The sequence below is a fragment of the Poecile atricapillus genome, chromosome 6 (genome assembly GCF_030490865.1).
Source record: "Poecile atricapillus isolate bPoeAtr1 chromosome 6, bPoeAtr1.hap1, whole genome shotgun sequence".
NCBI lineage: Eukaryota > Metazoa > Chordata > Aves > Passeriformes > Paridae > Poecile > Poecile atricapillus.
The window spans coordinates 17,232,661-17,254,734 of record NC_081254.1 but is presented as its reverse complement, the minus strand read 5'-3'; the positions used below and the strand labels follow the sequence as shown (position 1 = coordinate 17,254,734).

The 22,074-nt window shown below is 36.3% G+C and overlaps 1 protein-coding gene across 2 annotated transcripts in view; it reads left to right on the top strand.

Annotated features, from left to right (window-relative positions):
- Positions 1–22,074, top strand: part of ADK (adenosine kinase) — a 272,833-nt gene that overhangs the window by 180,610 nt on the left and 70,149 nt on the right. For both annotated transcript variants that reach the window (XM_058841194.1, XM_058841195.1), the window contains exon 7: positions 13,216–13,386. In XM_058841194.1, coding sequence (XP_058697177.1) covers positions 13,216–13,386 — 171 coding nt within the window. The remainder of the gene's footprint in view (positions 1–13,215; positions 13,387–22,074) is intronic.

Here is a 22,074-nt window from a genome sequence, read left to right as displayed (position 1 = left end):
AAGGCAGTTTGTGCTTCAGATTAGTACATATAAAGTGAACAAAGCCATCCATTGTGTTGCTTTCGTGTCACTGTTGTTAGATATTAATTTGATAAGGACAGACTATGTTAAAGTGGGGACAGAAAAAAAATGTTGAAACTTTTTTTTTCCCCTTGACTGCTCCATCATACATTATAATGTTTATTGTTGAGATTAAGTACTCTCTATTCAGGCAGTAACAAGTTTCATAGTGGAACAAAAGTAAGCAGCACTCACAAAATTCATTTTAACAAAAAGTATGAACAGAAAGATATGAAAACTATTGATTATGTTGTCTGTGGTGACATACAAACAAAATGATAACTGTTCACATCTATACAAGTGGAAGAATGGCAATGTCAGATTGTGCAGAGATTAACATAAGAATCTGACATCTTTGGTGAAAATTTATAATTACAATTGATGCTTTGGTAGAGATTGGAATGAGGGTGGAATCTTGTCAAATAATCTTTTCTGTTGTTCATGTCATTGCCAACTACTTAACCCTTTGATTATCAATGATTATTGCTACTGATAAAAGTGACTGTTATAATAAGCATTTCTGTGATTTGTACCAGTTCTGAACATCTGTTTTAGAAGGAAACTTCTTAAGCTTAAATTTGTTCTGCAGATGTATTAAAGAGCATCATATAGATACTGCTCTCCAGGGCAAAGTTTTGTGAAAATGGCTGACTTGCGTCTCAACTGCCTTTACTGAAGAAAATTAGAGCTCTAAACAACAGAAAATTGAAGAAATAAAAAGAATTTATCCATGACTGCTGAGCTCTGGTTTCAAGGTACTATCATCACTTCTGTTTCTTATTATTTACAGAAGTGTTTGACACCACTCTGCTAGCTTTGGTTTCTTACTAGATTCATGACTGGGTTGGACCATAGATGTTGATGGGGAGGCATTGTAGGGACAGGAGTAAAAAGGAAATCCTTGATTTCTGTAGTTAGCTGTTTTGAAGAGAGAGCAAGCTCCAATAGGTACCAAATCATCTGACTTCTCTGTAAACGAAGGCATGTCATTAATACAGATGTATAAAAATAAATCAAAAACTTGAGACAGACACTTTCCATGTTTGAAGAATGCATGCTGCATTTTACTCTGACATGGACTAATAATTTTCATTCCCAAAAATGAGGTTATTCTGTTACACAGTTTCAAAATGTTCTTGTTTGCCTGTTTAAAAAGTAGAAATTCTGTTTATCTAGCATAAGGAAGGGATTTAAACTCTCTGAACTAAGTAGGTGATTTTGAGAGATCCCAACTTCATTTTCTTATAAAAGCACTGAAACATGAGTTCAAGTGCTGATTTTAAAAGGAGTGCTTTTTCATTTGTCTTTGCTATGTGTCTCAAATATGTCAGAGTTATTCAGTGATAGTCTAATCCAGAAATCATGGTTATAGTGTATAAATTAGCACACAAGTTAACACTGTTAAATACATTATGATAGCTTTAGTATCTATTTTTCTTATTCTCTCTGTTTTCAGGGACACAAATTGAATGGGCAGAGATTCAAGTGAAGGGTAAAAAAGAACAGGGAACATTTTTTCATAATTAATATTCTGATTAATATTCTGTAACAGAGCTCATTCCTGTTCAAAGGACTGTCTACATTGGGTTGTAGGCATTATTAAGATCACATTGACTTCATAATTTGGAATTCAGAGATGCTCCATGTGAAAAGGAAAGGCTGCAGAAGGATCTCACTCTAAGGTGTTCTAATGCATGTACGTGGTTTGTTTGCAGAGTATACATTTTGTGGTGTTTATTTCAGGGTAAAATAGCTCATTTCTGGTTGTTTGAGTACCACCCAGGATGCTCTGCTTTGAAATACTTTTTTAGAAGCTGATTGGGGACTTGATTTGTCCACATACTTTTTGTCCATACTTTCCAAATACACACAGATCTGGAGCAAATTTGAAGTTTACAGTTGCTCTAAGTTCAGTCATTTTGAATACTTTCAAGGATGTTCTGATGTTTGATCCCTGTCATGAAAATTCTTTTTCCATGTGAAATTTATTTGAATATTGTAAAACTCACATGAGTTTCAAAATACCATTTTAAAGAACATAAACTCATATAAATCTCTTCTTGTTCCCTATACACTTCAGCATTTCAAAAATAAGCCAGTTGAATTAAACCACACAAACTAATTTGGTCACTAACAAATAGAGGAGACATTGGTTGGAGGTTAGGTCTGACTTATGAAACTAGAATTACCAAGTTGGAAGTATCTCCTTGAATGTAACCTTGCTTCCATAAAGTAAAAAATTTGGAGACTTAAATGAGTCCAAAGAAGTCACTTAATTACTAGTTAGCAGTGATTTTTTTAATTGCTAGTTGTATTCTGCACTGTCGTTTTTAATCTGTAAATTGATTTGAAACTATAAATTCTCATTTACGTGGCAGTTTACAAAATCCATTTTTTGCCATGCATTAAAAAATAGTGCCCATATGTTTCAGAAAAAAATGTGTAACGTTGCACAGTATTTTTAAAATCAGTAGCACATAATCCTACTGTGAAAAATCTGATTGTGTCGCATATCTGAGCAGCCTTGGGCAGTATTTCCTGAGCCCCACCCTGCCCCAGGAGGGCTTTTAATGGGATGTCTGAGCTGGGCAGTGCTGTGCTGTGCCAGGTGAGCGTTTGGTGCCAAGCACAGCACAGCACCCACAGGAGGCAGCTGTGTCCCACTGGACTCCGATACCTGTTCCTGCCGTACGCTTCCAAGACAACTAAAGGGGTGCTGTCACACACACTTAGGAAAAACAAGGTATTTGCTCCCTAAGTTTCAGAGGCTTCCTGTTCTCAAAATCATCTGACTTGTAATCTCACTGATATCTGTATCAAGAAAGGTTAGTTGTCTGTCATAGGTTGACTATCTAACCTGATATTTTATTGATCTAAAACTTTTTAAAGTACTGGGATTTTTTTTAATTAAATTGAAATAAAAGTGTTTGTTCTGTCATATTTCCTGTATCTGCAGTGTGATTTTCTCTGAAGGTGGCAAATAATGTGATGGGACTGGAGTCAGCTTAAGGTAGAGAAGCATGGAAAATATTCAGTAGGAAATTAAAACTTAATTAGGGTATTCAAGCATCTTGAATAGCAGTGCAGAGCGAAGCCCCTACTGAAGCGTCTTCCTCCCCCAATAATATGACATTACAAAAAATAATGTCTTTACAGCAAATAATGTCTTAGCAGGGAAGTTTCCCCTGAGGTTATAAGATCTGTAAGTAAAAGAATTACACTACTCTCCCTGGTTACAGTAGTGGTCCTGGTATTAAAAGTGTCTTTCTGAGGTATGAGCTCATAAGTTCATTAGAAACAGAAACTTAATGTAAGTATTATTTGTAGTATTATTGGCTCTAAAAAGCCAATAGTTAGGGGTACTTCCCTCTCACCCTTGGAATTTGAGGGAAGTATATATTCAGACTATAATAATTAATGCAGAACATTTACATAGCTCATTGTATTCAAAGTATTCTGCAGGAAATTATTACTACCCAAATTAGTTTAAGTGAAGATATCTCTGTTAAGAGCTTAGCAACTGTCCGTATTTCAACTATATTAATAATTATTAGAATTAGCATAGATCCTGACCCTCATTTATTTGTGTTCAGAAATAAAGCCATGTAAGAGTCTTTCTATAATGGAAATTAAAAGGCCAAGCAATAACATTAATATTCTTCTAAATAATTAATTTTAATGTGTGGAAGTGTGAGCAATAAATGTTTTATTGTAAACCCTGACGTGGTAATTAATCCAAGCTATTAGGACCTAATTGCATGTTCATAGTAAATGTTATATTTGCTGTGAAAGACATTTTGTTGGAGTTGTGGTTAGTAGGATAGAGTTGTGAGGAGTGATACTTGAAAAAAATATTTAATGCACTTTCTTGTAACTTGGTAAGCTAGAAATTGGAAGAAATATGTCCTTTATTAATATGCCAATTATGTTTTTAGCTCTTCTGAGCTTTTTGTTGCACTATGCACTTAATTCTACACAGTAGTGGTGCATAAACATGCAAGTAAACATAAGGGTATGTGGGCCCTTTAAAGTACCTTGGGGAGAGGTATTTGTTTTGTTAATCATTTACACCTTAATTTGCAAATAATGGAAGTCCTACTATTTCATAAGGCTGGTGATTTGTTGTATGGAAAGAATAAATCGTCCTGTGAACAGTGTTGGTTTCAGGTGCCCTGGTTGTGCTTTGGAAAGCCCTATCGCACACCAAATGAATTCACATCTCCACTGAAGCTTTGGAGCTGCTCCAGAATTTCACTAATACATTGATGGAGTTTGGACTCCTCTTTTTAAATTCTATCTTATTTGTGTGCGTGGGTTTTTTCCTTCAGCAAAGTTAAATGTTTTAAATATACTGTGGGCTTCTCTGGTTCTATATAGAGCTCCGTTTTGCCCGTGGTGAGTCTGCCTTGTTTAAACAGACTCAGTTAAAGGATGAGTTAGCATTTGAATAGTGCTATAAGCTTCAGAAATCTTTTGACTTACCACTTGATCATTTCTTTTTTCCTCTTCATACCTACCATGCTACATATTTCTGATGATACGATCTTTATTAGGGAAATAATATGCTCTTTCTTTGGGGCTCTTGAAATATGTTCTAAAGATGATGGTAATGACTTTGATTAATATTTAATCCCCATGCTGCTATGTTCTTATAAATTACAAGATCTCAAAGGTAGCTGGGGGAGGGAAGAAAGGTTTCTGCAGAAGTGTTTCAATATTAGAGTGCTTAGGGAGAAAGATGCCTATATTTCATTATACCTTGTATCTGCTTTCAGACCTTTCAAATGAAAGTTTTTACCATGACCACATTGTTGACAGGGAAATCTGTAAGATGGGCTTATTGTCCAGGGCACTGGACTCATTCTTGTATTTATGTTACATAACTGTTGCATTCCTCTGCATCACCTGGGGATCATGACACTGAGGCCACAGGTACAGCAGTATATATTGGTTATAGAGCAAGAGCCTGGTGAAACTTTTTTTCGGTTTTTTTTTGACACCCAGTCAGTCAGTGGTGATTATCTACTAATATCTGTCATTGTTTCACTCTGAGTGTTTAACTTGTATTCATAAAGCAGACCATTGTGCTGATGTAAGCACATTTAATTAAGCAAATACTCCTATTTGTTCTCTTCTTGTTCGAGGCTATTTTAATAAGCAAGAAGTGGGCTTGTTTAAAGTATTTACTTAGAGAGCTTTCAAACTGAGGATTAACTGTCTAGAGAATTAGAAATTCTCTATGCATTTGTAGTTACATGGATTCTCTCGATTTACTAATATACTGTAAATATTATGTACACACCAAACTTGAATGAATTCAACATATGGTTGATGTTTACATAATTTATGAGATGCCACATTATATTAATGGAACTAACCATATACAAAAAAGCAAATGTTACACTATCATTGAGGGCCTAAATTAACCATACCTTACTCTATGCTTCCTGAAGTGCTTATGTGCCAGGACAAGGATCCTGGGATTGTGCTCAAAATTTTGGCAATTCAGATTGAAAACCAGTTATCCCATTGTTCCAAATATCATCAATAATACTGATGCCAGTTTTTAGATTTCTGGTAATGTTTAATTAAACAATAAAAAGTATGTCCGAGTCTACTCTTCGGTCTAAACACAACATTATCCTCATATTAATAGGAAAGTTAGACTTAATAAAGTGTTATTTTAAAAGGATGAAAGGTGAAAGGAATGGATTCTCTCTTTAATCAGCAATTTAACAATTTTTTAAGATGCATGGCTTTCTCAGTAAGGATTAAATTGGTTTTCAATGAAAAGAAAGTGTGGTAAAGCGGTTCTGGGATACTAGAAGAAATGAAGTGGCTTGCTCTTTATCATAGCTTGCTTGATTTGCAGCTTATATTTTATTGATGGTAATACTCTATACTCTATAATACCTTTCAACACAAAATTTCAGTCATTTCAGTAATGTTAAGTAATTAAACCTCCCACTGGTTCTGCCAATGGAGGTGTATTTATCATTATAACTATTTTGCAAGTGGGTAAACAGAGGCAAAAGCAGTTGAATTATTAATCAAAGTAATAAAATCTCTGGGCTCCTATCTCCCAGATGATGTTTAGTACTTCCTCCAAAATTTTGTTAAAAATTCAGTATAATTAAATGTATACATCTCACTCCCTGAGCTTAATAAACTCATGTAAAACTATATACTGAATTTGAGAGAGCTTATTTAAGAGGTGTTTTTGCTGTTTCACAAAGGGATGGACCTAAGGGAGCCTTGTCAAACCAAATCCTTAAGCTTGTATTGGCAAGATAAATTAAGATCTTAACTAACTTTGTACTTTTCAAGGAAATAGGAGAATTTCTTTATTTGGGATGACATTTCTCTAGTCCAAAAGTAGGCATATTACTGCTCTCTGGCACATGTGTTACACCTCATTGTTAAAGTTCTCATCTACACATCTCCTAAGTCACACAATTATTTTGTCCTTAAGATGGCTTAGAACAACTCCTAGAGAGTGCCAAATTTAAGCAATAGTTATCAGAATTGGAAAATATTTCCAAACTGATTAAAATAAAAATTAATTTGTTATATGTGCATAAAATAATTGTTTTCTTTAGCATGAATGTCAGATATTGAAGGTTTTCTGCTACTGATAGGTACAAATATGGCAATAATGAGAGTTCACTTCAGCAACAAAGAAACAGTTCAAGTCTGAAAGCAATCCTCTCATTCTGACATGTTGGCACCATCATAGAGGAAAATGTCACGGTCAATATAAGCACATTTACTGACAGTTAGGTTTTTTCCTATGTTCCTGAAAACTGTTTGAAACTTGGCTTTTATCGAAAACAGAAACACTGGCCACTCAGAATGATAAAACAATAGTTTATGGCTTAGTCATTTTCCAGTTATAAGGCAATACTTTAATAAAAATAAACAAGGCATACAGGAACAAGCCAAAACAATTACTCAGAGAAATTGTTGCATTCTTGCTGTCCTTGCTTCCTGATTTAAAACAACTGTCTCCAGTAGGAACTGGACAAAAGCAGAGGGTTTTGTTTCATTAAGTGACTGCTTGCTGATCACTGAGATAAGATTAATCACTGAGATAAAATATAGTTCAGAAATGCAATTGATACTGTCTAGGTACTTCCTAAATTCCTAAATTCCCTTTTATAGGAAGAACAGGTACACAGGTTAAAATAACGTTCATGCCTTTCACTAATTTACAGACCGAACATTTCCCATGTGGGTAGTTACAAAGAGCTTTTGTGCTTTCTAGAGAAAGTAAAATGCTACTTTAAAGCCACAAGCACCTTTATTAGTAAAGGTCATGTTGATTATTTAATTTGTAGGGGTGTGTTAATTATTTCTGGAGGGTTTTTTCCCCATACTCACAGTATTTTATTATCTGTATCATCATGACTATTTGGCGTAGCTCAGTAAAGAAAATAATCTAACAATAATTTCAAGCAGGAACAGGTTGCAAGTATAAATGCTCAAAACTGAGAGATTTGAGAGATAAGGGGTCAATAAATCTGCTAACTTGACAGTCTTGCACATTCCAAGTAATGTGCTCAGATGTTTCAGTGTTAAAGGTAGTTTTTAAATGGCTCCCTGCTCTTTTAAACTCACATAAGTACTAAGACAGATGAAGAGCTTTGCTCTATCATTCCATTCCTTCTGGTTCCTGTTCTGAAGGAAGATGATTTCATTGCCATGTCTCACAGTGGGTGGGACACGGACTGCGCCCCATCTGTGCTCAGGCACTTCAGAGGCTGGAATACAAAAGTCTTTCAGACTCTTCTGGTTGTAAGAGCACCTGGAAGCCTTGTGCAAGTTCTCCCTTCTGGAGCCGTTACCTAGTGGCTCATCCTCCAGCTCAGGAACTGCCATGTGTTCAGCCTCACTCTTTCCAAGCCCTGGTGTTTTTGCTAGACTGCAGCAGATGAGACTGATGGCAGAGCAGAGCTGGGGGATGCCTCTTCTGCCCGAGAGTGTGGCTTCAAGCTCTCTTTGCGTGCAGAATACAGGAAACTTAACCAGGTCCAAAAGCTCTGACTTGGTTGTGTCTGTCATGTAATGGAGCAAGTTTTTTTGGCACCTCAGCACTCTCACTCTTTCACTGGAACTGCCAGCACACTTGAAGTTAGATGATTTCTGTAGGGCTTTACTGAATCATGGTATTTATCAGGACTGTCACTACTTAACTGTCAAGCTTTCTGTGTGCCTGAAAAATTCCACCATTTAGATGGATGAGAGTGTGATGTCATCATAACTGCGTTTTTATGTAAATTCTTGCTATAAAATAATTTTGGATTAAATGATGTGTTCCTTTCCTGTTGGCAGAATATAACTTCTCTTAAATGGCAGCAGACTGTTGTATCTGTTTTCCTAAAAGTTAAATATTTTGATTCACACTTATGATTTATTGATTTTTACATTGTTACCAAATGGCATTCCCAAATCAATTCAGAATACCATGGTTCAAAATCCTGTCATTCATATGATAAAATTGTTTTCATGTAATCCACTCTACAAATGGGAGTGGCAAGGAAAATGGAAGAGCTCAAAAGAAGGAAATGCATTTTAGCATTTTAGCAGGTAGTAGGTTTAAAACCAGTCCCAATTTTTATTATCTGTATGTTTTTGAGAGAGTATTGCTTCTTTACTACTAAACACTAATAAATTCCAAATTGCAAGGCTGTTTGTTATCATCCTGCCCTGCATTTGTTTGGAAATACTCAGAAAAATAAAAAATCTTGAGCCTGATGGTGCAAATATTCCATGTATGTAATCCAGACGAATATATGAGCACAAATTCAGCGTAAGGCAAGGCTTCTCAGCTTGGACAGAACACCTTATACAGAATTGCATTCACCAAAGCCAGAGTTGTGCTGGTTTCATGAGGTCACCTCTTCAACACTCTCTGTTTCTGTGCTGCTGACACTTTTGACACCCTTAATTTGCTGCCTTCACATCTGCTATAGCTGGTGCTGTAAGAGCTTAGTGTAGGTCAGAAGAAACCTTTTGGGTCTGTGTGTGTGATAAAAATGAGAGAGGTGGCTTACAAGACAAATTACTGATGTGTAAACTCACCAAATCCTTCCGGTAATGCTAGTGTCTACAAAAAAAGAAGACATGAATGTAAAAGACTATCCAATATTCACACTACCTTGGCATATCTTATAAGGTGCATCAAAGAATTCCTGAATATTGTAGAAGGGAGATTAATATGATATTCTCTGTTGACTTTGTCCTCTGCTGTTGTATGCATCTTACTGAATTTTAAAAACTCTTAAGTTAAAAACAAGTAACTGTATCTCCCATAGCCATGTGTCTGCAGTACATGAATGTATTTTTCTTATTTCTTCCTTTTTGTTTCTTTTTATCCCACAAGAAAAATGTGGAGGTTTTTTTTCCCCCACCAGAGGACTGTATTTAAATAAAAGGACTGCTTACAGTGCCTAAGAATGGTATTGCTTTGTGCATGTGTTCATACAAACATGCACATACATAATTCAGCCTACCATCCTATTTTCCTGCTGTGTATTTTGGTTCAGCCTTGCTCTCTGGCTTGTGGTACAATGGTACCTTCCTCCTGGCATAGAAAAGACACTCATTACATTTTGAGTAGCAGAAAATAGTAGTACATCATGAAGCAGTAGCATCTGGTACACTCTCTCAGCACATGCCAGGGGAATGCCGTGTGCTGCTAATCTATCTGATCGCCTTTCATGTTTTATAGGTTTTCTTAGTGTACAGTATTCCTGCCTTTCACTTTCTGTGACAGCAGTGCCCAATTGTCACATGTCTTTCTATCATAGTCATCAAGGCTGGAAGAGACCTCTGAGATCATCGAGCCCAACCATCCATACCACTTTAACACCTAAACCACATACCCAGCACTGGATGCCTCTTAAACCTCTGGGGTGGTGACTCCACCATGTTCCTGGGCAACCTATATAAATATATATATATATATATATATATATATATTCCAATGCCTGACCATTGTAACAATGAAAAAAGCCCTTCTAATAGCTAATCTGAATCTCCTCTGTCTCAGCTCCAGGCCATTTCCTCTTGTCCTCTTTAGGCAGAGACCAGTCCCCACTTCACTGCAATTTCATTTCAAGCAGTCCAAGCAGTCATAGAGGGCAGCAAGGTTTGCCTTGGGTCTCCTCTTGAGACTAAACAAACCCAGGTCCATCACCCATTCCTGTAAGACGAGTTTTCTAGATCCTTCTTGAACCTTTTTACCATTCTCTGGACACACTCCAGCACCTCAATGCCCTTTCTGAAGTGAGGAGCCCAGAACTGAAAGCAGTACTCAGTGTGGCCTCACCAGTGCCCAGTACAGAGGGACAATCACTGCCACACTATTCTTGCTACAGGCCAGGGTGCCACTGGCCTTCTTGGGCACACTGCAGCCTCATACTGAGCTGGTTGTCTACCAGCATCCCCCTCCTTCACAAAGATAGATACATACACAGTAATCTCATTTTTCTATGCAATGTACATTTTCCAAACGGTTGGAATTTCTGTTTGTTAACTATCCCTTACTTTGATTAGAGGTGTTTTCCTCATGACGGTTTTAAGTACCTTTGGGTTTTGAGTGTAAATAGGACCCCAAAGCTCTCTGTAACAGTCTAAGGTGTGTAGGTGGGTATAGAATATCTTCTGAGGAGCCTCTTAACCTTATTGTTAGTGGAAATGGCACTTCCTATTGGTGAAATATGAAGTCTTTTATACCAGTGATACAGAATACACTTATTTTCTCACTCAAAGCTAATGTTGGTTGACAGTTAGTTGTTATAGTAGGTAAGAGTAGTTGGCTTAGGCATTCCTTTGTATACATCTGGAACAAAAGCAGTGGCAGCTGCAAGAGCCTGCAGGCTGAGTTTCTGAGGAAGTCACAGAGCAACTTTGCTCTGAACCCCAGTGAGATATAAGAAAACCTGGGGGTTTTAGGGGAATTCATTCCTATATGCAGTTGTAGCACGGCACAGTAGGGTGACCTGTGGCTTCTCTGTTGTAATTTAAGTTTACGAAGCTGGGTTACTGTAACTACACTGGTCATAGCTGCATGGTATTCCACTAAAAGTAGAGACAAAGTCAATTTAAATACCGGGGAGGGGGGTTGAATTAGGTTTCTTTAAATCCATATCTGTCCAGGTCAAATTTTATTTTCTCCCTGCTTAGTTAATTCCATTGTGTGGATTGTACTGCTACAATTCTGTTTTATAAATAAATATTATACTTGGAAAAGAGTTGTCATACACAGGATTCTTAATTTCTAGATATTTTAATGTCAAACAGGTATTTAAATAAAAATATAAACAAAACCATGGAAGAATTCAATTAAATGGCAGAAGTGGTTTTTTAAGAAACCCAGAAGACAGTGCTATAGCCTTTGAGATTTCCTGGCCTTTGCTTTGCAGGATCTAAAAAGCAAACTTTCCTATCTGTATCTCAGCACTTTTATGTTGCCTTTCCAAGGAAAAGGGAGTTGGATGCAGGCCTGAATTAAATCTCATGGGGATAGTGTTCTGTACCTTAAATTACAATCAGATGTATTTTACTTCAGATGAAGTTTTCAGCCTAAAATTGGTAAGAGGCCTAATTATTTGACCAGGTTGCTATTTACGTAGGCCACTGTAGAGCACTGTCATTTATCCAGAGCTGGCAACATGTGACCCTTGAAAGATTTTTGTGTTTAGACCTTTTTTTTTTTTTTAAATCCATCTCTCTGTTCATTAAATAAAAAACTAAAAAATGGTAAAGATTGCTATGGAGATGAGAAGTTACATAAACTGTTCATTTTAATTCTTCAGAATGTAAAATTAGCAAAGATTGGATGTTTACAGGCTTCCAGGCCTTCAGGGTACTGAGTAGCTCTACAACATGCACAGGATTCTTGTGCCCTTTGGACTTTGATTGTCAACTAGCACATCGTGCCCAGACTTTGAAATCAATCATGTATTTTTTAGACTGAAGAGTGTGGAGTAAAGAAAAATGAATAGATATATTCTCAAAGTAGTCTTTAATCTGTAGACTTACATTATTTTTCCAGTGAGTAGAATGCCTAAAATGATCAGATAACTGAAGTATGCAGGATGAAAATATAGATAATCTGTGATTCAAAGGTATAATCATATGGATGAAAACTGGAAAATAAGACTGTGTCACTATTACATCTTTTGGTGTGTCATGTTGCTGATGTTATATATAGGGCTGAGATGGTGTTTTATTTGTCAGGCCCTCCTCAAAGCTTTTTCTCACTGTGCTTTAGACATTATCTCTGGCCTTAAATTTAACATTTTCTGCTCATGCTTGAAAATTGCTGTTTCTCACTGAATTTAGAGAACAGTTAGTAAAATCAGTTTTTGTTTTATAAAAACAAAACCATGCAATTTTTTTTTTAATTACTGCAAAATCTAAGCCTGTGTTTAATTAGCAGATTAATGAAATTGTAGGGGATCTTTACATGTCTCCTGGAACACGTGTGGTTGGGGTAACCATCTGCAATGCTAAATTCAAAATGGCAGCCTTGTTCTTCATAGGATTGAAATCACAATTTTGTAGACAAGTAGTGATTTGTGGAAGTTGGTACTTAAATGTTGGTGTTCTGAGTAAAGAAAAGTACTTTCGGAAGAAGGGGGCAAATAAAATACCTGTGTGGAAACATGAAAACCTCTAGGGTTTTTTTTCTGCAAAACAGTAACAAGTGCTACAAGGTCAGCATTTTCAAGGCCTTTATTGAAGACAAATTTCATTGGTCTCCTAGCTATGTATCGAACCATCAGACTGGACTTTGGAATTAAGCAGCACAGTCTGATTCACTCTAGTACTATAAAAGGGCATTTAGAATTATAATGCATCACATTTGAAGTTATGAACATTAGTCTTAGCTGCCATGGGAAAGTGTAGTCCATGGAATGCAGAGGTAAGGAGTTACATTTCATTTTGAAAAGCTGTGGTTACAGGCATATGCAGATTATTTGTCACCTCTTTAGTACCTTAATGGAAAGGCAATATTTCCCAGAAGTTTTTTATTTGTGCACGTGTATGATAAATGTGGGTTGGGAGAGACTTTACAGAAATAGCATGCTTCATGTGGTACCTAATATAAAATTAGTAACATACATTGATTTGTTTTGATGCTTGCAGGGATTCTTCCTGACAGTGTCACCAGAAGCAGTATTAAAAGTGGCTGCTCAGGCTTCTGCCAACAACAAGATCTTCAGCTTGAATCTTTCTGCACCATTTATAAGCCAGTTCTACAAAGAGCCGATGATGAAGGTCATGCCTTACGTGGATGTTCTTTTTGGAAATGAAGCGGTGAGTCTTAAGAGAATAATGGAAGTATTTGTATGTCTTGCACTTATGTGTTTGTGTCTCCGAGCCTGCTTCCCCAGAACATAGCCTCAAGCTGAGCCAGAGGAGGTTCAGGTTGGATATCAGGAAGAATTTCTTGACTGAAAGGGTTGTCAGGCTTTGGAACGATCTGCCCAGGGAGGTGTTCAAGAAAAGACTGGATGTGGCACTTAGTGCTGCAGATCTAGTTGATGCTCAGTCAAAGGTTAGACTTGATGATCTTGAAGGTCTTTTCCAACCTTGATGATTCTGTGATTCGTGGTCCTCCTTTTTTTATAGAGCCATTCTTTCCATGTGAGGTGTCACTAGAAAGTTAAATCTATGGTCACTGGACTGGGATATTTCAGTAGATACCTGTTAGAGGTTTACAACTTGCTCATTCTAGCCAGAAATACCATGTGCATAGTGTCCTCACCTTGAAGTTAACTCTGCTGGAGGAAAACATACAAAGGGCTGCCACTGAGCTTCTGTAACTTGTTTCCTTACCCATAGTGCTGCTATTAATAGCATTTTCTGTGAAGAAGATGACTCTTTGGGAGATGTGGAAGGAGAAAAGTAAGGAATAGAGAGTTAGTTTAAAAGGTTCTCATTGATTCTATGGTAGATGGACTGGCAGTCCATAAGTTGGCAAATAGATTGCATAAAATTCTGCCTGGAATTCCATGTTAATAGACCAAATTTATTCAGATTTCCCTCATCATTTTTGATTTTTCTTCACTTTAGAAGGTGTTCTTAAATATTTATTAGTTTTCTCAGCAGGAAAAAGTTGAAAAAAGCCTTGAAATGTGTGACACACCTAAATGAAAGTTGGGTTTGTCACTCAAGATTACTACAGGAAAATGATGGAAAAGCAACTTAGTCCTCTCAGTGGTTATTCCTGATTGTGACACAGGGACTTGCACCAACACAAGTCAATTTTTAAACTATTGTCCACATATCCACATAGGGGCTAGCATAGTTATAGATATAGGACTTAAAAAAATAAAAAATACTTGTATTTAAAACAAAGAAAATTGCGATGTTTTTAAATGCAGTGGACTAAGGGAAATCTTTTAAACTAAAGCTAACTATACAGAAAAAGTTTTTTCCAGACATGTTCTTGCTATTTCCAACTCTTACCTTTGTACATCTTTCTTGATACAGGCCTCACAAAGATGGTATTGAGTACTTTTATTTAATAGCAGTATAATCTTGACACAATCCTGTCAGATTTCACAGATTAATACCAAGTCTAGATAATTTTGGAGTAGAAGAGCTTCATAGAAACTTCTGGGATTAAAACTTGAGGGTCTTTTATGTAAATATTGCTCCACTGACCTATTAGGATAATTCAGATCATAGTGGTTCATTAGGTGTTATTTTTCATAGGTTGTTACTTTTTGTGTATTTGTGTATTTTATAAGCAATAGCCCATGATACTCCCATGGGTGACACTCCCATTTCAGAAACTTTATTCAGACTAAGTTAATTTCCTCTGTCATTTCAGTTTATTATGGTATTATTCACCTGCTGACAAAAAATATTGTGTAGTACTGTTGTATTTATTAAAGTTGAGAGACTCACTGCATTTTCTGTATATAATTTCTGAAGCATTTTGGTGTCTTTTGGGATAAAAGATACTATTTAAACTTAAATGATCATCCTTAAGCTTGTTGGTACAATATATATAAATACTTCAGAGTACCAGCCTCTTTGTCACTTACACTAATCATGAAACCCTGGTTGTTTTTTAGTCTCAGCTTCCTGCTGGCTGCTTTGGAGTTGTTGAAATGCGGATTGCAGTGGTTCATTGTCTTGCCCTTCTGTGTGACTTGAAACCATGCTCTTGGCATGATGTACTTCTAGTTTTGAGTAGCTTCTGTGTCTTCTCATTGTCAGTATTTCTGCTCTCTGCATATGGTTTTTGATAAAGAGTAGTTGCAAAACTCAAAGCTCAGTCTGACATGTTCTGCCTTCTGGTAGCTTCCGCCCTTGGTTTTGGTGCTTTTTCTTTCCTCCCATATGAATTTCAGCTACAGGCACATTGAGGATTTTTTTTGTGTTTGTGTATATATTGATGGGCCACAAACCACTTCAGCTAGCCAACACCAAATTTTTGTCCATTTGGTGTGATTTCCCTTTGCTTTGTTCTACATTTTCCATCAGTGTAATTGCATAAGTTAACAAATAAGCAAGGCATACCAAGTTGTGTGGTTGTTTCTTCATTAGTACAAACAGTACTCTTAGACACAATTTTATTCTTCCCTATATTTATCTTCACATTATAGTCCAATAAAATTCTATTGTTAAGCACTGAGCTGTTTATTTTTTGAGTAATACAAAAACATCCAAGTGCAGCAAAATTCCAAATTGCTGCCATTCCTAAACTAAAAACAATTGGCAAAGTGATTTTAAATTACATCTTCTACTTAAAAATTTACATCTGAATGGAGATTGGTTATTTCAAGTTTCAGCCAGATGGTAATTAAAATGGGCAAGTTATAAACCTCTCAGAATAAATATTCTAGTTTTGAATGTAAATGCCAGCATACCCTTAACTGCAGTTTAGACACTGAATGCTGTGGTAACAGCTCAGTATATGTATCTATTTCAGCATTAACTCAGTGACCACTGGTGTTTTGCTAATTTATTTAAATCTCATTTATAACCTATCTAAACATCTTGTCTTGAATTTTTTGTATTTATTAATGGTTCTTCATATAACAAATTTAGTACAGAACATTCAGAAAAGGAGTAATTATATGGTCATTGCAGCTAACCAAGTAGGGCCATTCTGCAGTCATTATCTAGCAATACATGACTGAAGAACTTGATTATTGTCATTGCTTTTAATTTTTATTAAATTAAGGTTTTTTTAATAGTGTCATTTTGCAAATGGTTCTTAGCAGTAATACCTTCCAAGCTACCATAATCACTGGATAATTAACCTGCCAGGATTAAGCACACTCTACTTTGCCTCAGGATGCTTAACTCTCAAATAAGGTCAATTATCTCCTGATGAAAACTGCTTTGTCACAAGTTGCTGCTTAATTTGGCTGTAAAAGCTCACCTCAGAATACGTATTTTACAACTCAGAGTAACTTTCAGTAACAGAATAATCAAGAGTGAAAGCTTTGAAAGCAACATCTTTATACAGAGTTATAGAAAGTTTCCTACAGAGCAATTATTCTGGGCAAGTAAAGGAGAGTAAATTTGTATGTAATACTTTCCATTCCTGGTTAGGTCTAAATGTTGATGTATATGAAATACTTGACCCATCAAAGTCATAAGGGACACAGGAATCTGAATTCAATTTCCAGTCTCCCCAAAAGATGTGAGTTACAAATGACATCTCCTCAGGGAAGGAGCTACCTTGGGGGAATGGTCTGTGCATTTTTGCATGTGCACCAGGTAGAAGTTTCTTTGGGATGTAAGGGACACTGCAAGGCTCTCACGTGATTGCGCTTCACATCTGGCACCAGTTCATGACTCAAAGAAATATTTGTTGATATTGATGTGGTAAAGATCTTCCGGGTTCTCTTGCTATGTGTAGGCAGGGCATCACTGAAAAAGTTTAGAATTCAGAAACTTTGGAGTTATAGACATGTTGAGCTTAACATCTAGTGCTTTACAACAAAAACAATAAGCCAATGATAAAACTTGTGATATTGAGTGTACAGCAACCATTAGAGGTTGGGAAGTTATGTAGAAGAGAAATGATGAACTTTTTTTGAAGCACAAAATAATAAAGAAAGCTAAGATAAGAATTATTCTTAAAAAATGGATCCTTTTCCTCTCTACTGTAAAGATCTGCTGCTTTTAAACACCCAGTGTCTGAACAAAGTAATTACAGGATTATAAGCTGAAATTTTGCAAAGACAGAGCATCTGTGAGCCAGTTGGGAAATTGCTGCTGGTGTGACAGCAAATGTGCTGAAAAGAAAGCAGGTTGTGTACAAGACTTGTACATTTTAAGAAGCAATGACAATTGCTTTAGTGATGGTTCCAGAGTTAGAAATCTGGAGCTTTAAAGAGATGAGTGCCTTGGAATGGAATAAGATATCAAATGGGTCTTGTTATCATTTCCTCTTCACAATTATACTGGAATGGTAGATTGTGCCTCAGTTTAAAATATTTTCAAATGAGGTGTCAAATACTAACAGAAAGATCCCTACAAATGTAGGTGGTTTGGACAACAAACTTTAATCCCCTTTGTAAGCCCTTATAATGGCAAGTCTATTCAATGACATGGAAAATTCTCTTCAATGGCAATGAAAAACAGTAAATATAAAACTGAGGGTTTGGTGGCAGTTTGGTGAGATTAACATGCTCCTTATTTTGAACTTGCAGGCAGCCTGTAGTTTTGTGCTTATTTTAACTGAGGGGGGGAATGGAAATACTGGTAAGTTTTCTGGCATAAACTGTGTTCAACACACTAGGATTTACACCTAAATGGCAGTTTCCAAACAAATTTGTCTATTCTCTTGCTGTAAACTGTCACTCCCCATAATTTGATATATTACACTAAGATATGACACTGAGAAAAACCTTCAGTTACACCTGCAAATTTCCTCTGCTGCATTATCACCTGGGATCAGATTGATACCTGCAGGCTTAGGAACCTGCCCACAGCCCAGAAGAATCTTGAATGAGACATAATCACTTTTGTAAGATAAATGAGCCTCATGGTGATTCTCTTCAAACTAGTGTGCATTCATAATGACATAACTGAATTGATTTGAATGTACACAATGTAATTCCTACTGTTTCTAGACCTAACAGATAGCTTTCCACAACCACGAGTGTCCTTTCACAGTGGTAAGTTGTCTGATTCTGAGGAAATAGTTAAGAAGTAGGGATCCGGAGAAAATCGGGTGGCAGATGTAATTTGGTGTGTGGAAGAAGGGAAATACAGTTTGACTTTCAATAAATAATGAAAGGGAGACCAACATTTCAGTCTGTTCTTCAGTTATCAGATGGGACTAAGAAGTGAGGAGCATAGCAAAGGATGGCTGTTCATGCCATAAATACCACTAAGCTGATGTTTCTATTTGAACTATTTTCAAGTAAGCATTTAGAATTATTTTTGAATGTTGGAAATTATTATTGAAAGGCAAATAATAGATGGTATTTGAAAGTGAGTATCATGAAGAGGTTCATTTTAGTACTGCTAACTTGCATGTATGTTATGTAAAGAGCCCTTAAGAAACATTTTTCTTTTTATCTTACTGGACCTCATCTACATGGAGAGGTTATTTTCAGTCGCTGGTTGTTGGCAAGCTGTCATCCTTAAGAGTTCAGCCTTTACCTTCTACATCTCTGTTCACTTGGAATTAAATTTTCAGAAACATTAATCATCTTAAATGACATTAAGTTGGGTGTTAGTATTTTGCATTTCAGTTTATATACTGGTATTTTCTTTTTCATTGTTCTTTCAGTTCTCAAAAACTTGCCCCACAGGTGAGGGTAATTATCTTCAGTTCCTAGGCTGGGTGAGAGACTGAGGTTTGCACAGTTCCCTACAGGGAGTCTGTGGTTCAGTTAAAAATCATAGTCAGATATTCTGACCCAGTTTATTAAATACACATGGGAAAAATTTTGTAAGGAGACATCTCATCTTCCCTTCTATTTAAACAGGTAGGGGTTTTTAAGGTCAGCTGCTGCTGGTGTTTGCTTTTCTAAACTGCAGTAAACAGTATTTTTTTTTATAAATCCTACATTTAAGATTCCTGCAAAATCTTAGGAGGGAGCCTGGGAATTAAAAACTCTTAATTCTGAATGGAGGAAAAATAAATACTATTTTTCTTTGATGTCTTTGTAGCATTTGGATGCCTATTTCCTGCGGTAGGTGTTGTGTTTTCAATTATAGGACAGCTATGGTGTTGTAATATTGCTCCTTAATTCCCAGAATTAACTTTCTCAGTAGTGGAATATCTAATAAACTGTGGCCATCTGAAAAAAGAGAGGGTCTCTAGCACAAGGGAGGTTGATAATGTCAATGGTGTGTTGTAAAGATGTGCTGTGGGAAGGATGCTGAAACAGCCCAAGGCTATTTCAGCTGCAGACACTGAATCTGCTGCTTTTTCTCTCCTTTCTTTTTTTCTTTTTTTTTTTTTCCTTTTTTTCCCTCCCATGTGAACTGCAGTGGCTCTCTAAGATAAAATGCTTTTAAATCATTTCCCAACCTTGCAGCCGTTTTTGATAAAAGCCCTGTTATCTGAAATGATATGAATCACTGTGGAGTTAACCATACCTTTTACAACAACATGTTTTGTTGTGATTCATTCTGTCTCAATTAATCATCTTATTTATCTACATTGTCTCAGCTGCTGCACTGAAATTCATGAGTAATAAGAAAGTAATTATTTTAGTATAGTTTACCTAGTACATTACGAATGAAAGGAAAGTTGAGAGCAAAGTATTTAAATTTTTATTTAGTGCTGCTTTCAACTAATGTCTAGCTATTTAAGCAATTTAGGAACCCTATCTCAAAAAATGTCTTTCTTGTTTCCTGTTATAGGAAACAAGCAGGTATTTAGAAGCAAAGCTTATACTTTCCAACAGACTTCACTTCTTAAAACTAAAAATATTTTCTCAGTAGTCTCTCAGAATGCTTAGGGATATTTATCCTTCCTTATGCTATGCAGTGTTGAGAGACTTTTAAGACTGTGAATACTGGAGAATGTGCAGCACAAGACAGAACATGTCCTATGAGAGAGGAAAGCAGATTCCACTGTATTTCAGCAGCTTGTGTTTTGCTGACAATGATTGATAACCCTTTTCACTTTGTAGCACTTCCCAGAGCATCTCATAACACTTCATACACATTAAAGCTCAGAATAAACCAATAAGGTGGGTGTGTAGTCTTGACTGTTTTACAAGTGGACAATTGAAAGGTTATTTGCCCAAGGTCATACAGCAAGAGCAGAGCCAGGAACAAGAAAAATTGAATTTTAACTTTTTTCTTCAGTTAAGTGTCCTGAAATGTGTTCAGCTGCTGAATACATTTTGGACAAAACTCACCTGTCTGGAGGAAAAGACCTGCAGAATCTGGCTTTCAATTTTCAGTGTAATATTAGCATATGTTTCTGAAAGTCTTTTAAAGGTAAGCTACATATGCCTTTTAATACTCACATCACTAGATCAAAAATGTATAATATTTAATATATAATTTAAGAACTGCAAAAATAAGAGTATGAGTAAAATGGGGTTATGCAGTTGATACAAAAGAGAAGAACAGAAGCTTAAATGTTCACAAAAACTTCATTAAATCAGTGTAAATTCCGAACTTTTCAATTTCACAGAGATATTTGCAGGTAACAATGTAGGTGAAACATATGTTACAATAAAGCTTTGTTTTCCAATCCAGCTAAGGTTAATTCAATGCTTTCACATTTCAAGCCCTATTTGGGGCAGATGTAGCCGGTTTCTGATTCAGAGTATTGTTAGGTTATGCTAAAGCCTCTTATGCCAACATGTGCTGGAGATTCTCCCGCTGTTACAGATAGTCCTTGCAGTGGATTGTAAGGCTGCAGTGCCCTGTTATCCCCATGGAGATCGCATCTAAGTGTGAGCTGATGCAGACCTCTCTCACCTGCCCTTATCACGTGATGTCATCTGCCCCCTTTACTCAGATTTAGCAATCTTACATCCAGAGCAAGTGAGTTCTGTGGTCCAGGCCACTGTTAATCACTGAGCTGGTCCAGCTTTCTCAGACAACACAATCACTAGATCTGATTTGATGAGAGGGTAATGCATGGTGGTTCAAAGGACTTGGAAAGAGAAAGCCTGATAACCTCTCTGTTTCATCAGATACTAGCAGCCAATGCTGTTAGGATCTCCCAGGCAATACTGCAAAGAAACAGTCATTGACTGACTTAAATGTTACTATGCATGGGTAAGTTGTATATTAGCTGTAAATGTTCTTGGACAGAGGTTTTCATATAAAAGAGACAGGTTTTACCTAAAGAGTATGTATTGATGCTCCTGTGCTTAAAAATTTGGGTCTGAACAAAGGGTTCTTGAAAGAGGAGAAAAGAGAAGGATAGTTAAGGAGACAGTAGTAGATCCATGCTGATATTCAGAATCTTGAAAACATGGTTTGGGGGTTTTGGAATAGAATTGGCAATATCTTTATTATGTTAACCTATTTTTCTGTATTATTGTGTAGCACTATTTTTTCAAAACTGCAGTTTCAGCCTTGTTCTTTCTCTCGTGTTATCTTTCTCTGTCAACACCTTCCTTCACTGTTTATATAGCTCATATAATATTTTTATTCCCTCAAGAGAGTTTCACATCTCATTACAAATCTATTAGCTAGTTTCATTTCTCTGGCTTGCTTCAACAAAGAAGAGCAAAATTAGGTATTTGAACCCTCTCTTCTTTCCAATTAGCTATATAATCTTCTGTTACTGGGATTCCTGCTGTACGTTTTATAAGAACATATTTAACCCACTGATGTAAGACTATTGAAAAGTTGCTATGTATAAATAAATTAATACAAAGAGACTTTTTGCTTCATGCACTGACATACGCATTGAGGGTATTTAGAACAGACTTATGCTAAACTATTATTGATTAAAATCTGTATTTTATTTTCAAATTATAATTTAGAGTTCAGGCAATGACATTAAATTGAAAGCTAATTGTGGACTATATTATGAAGCATATGAAA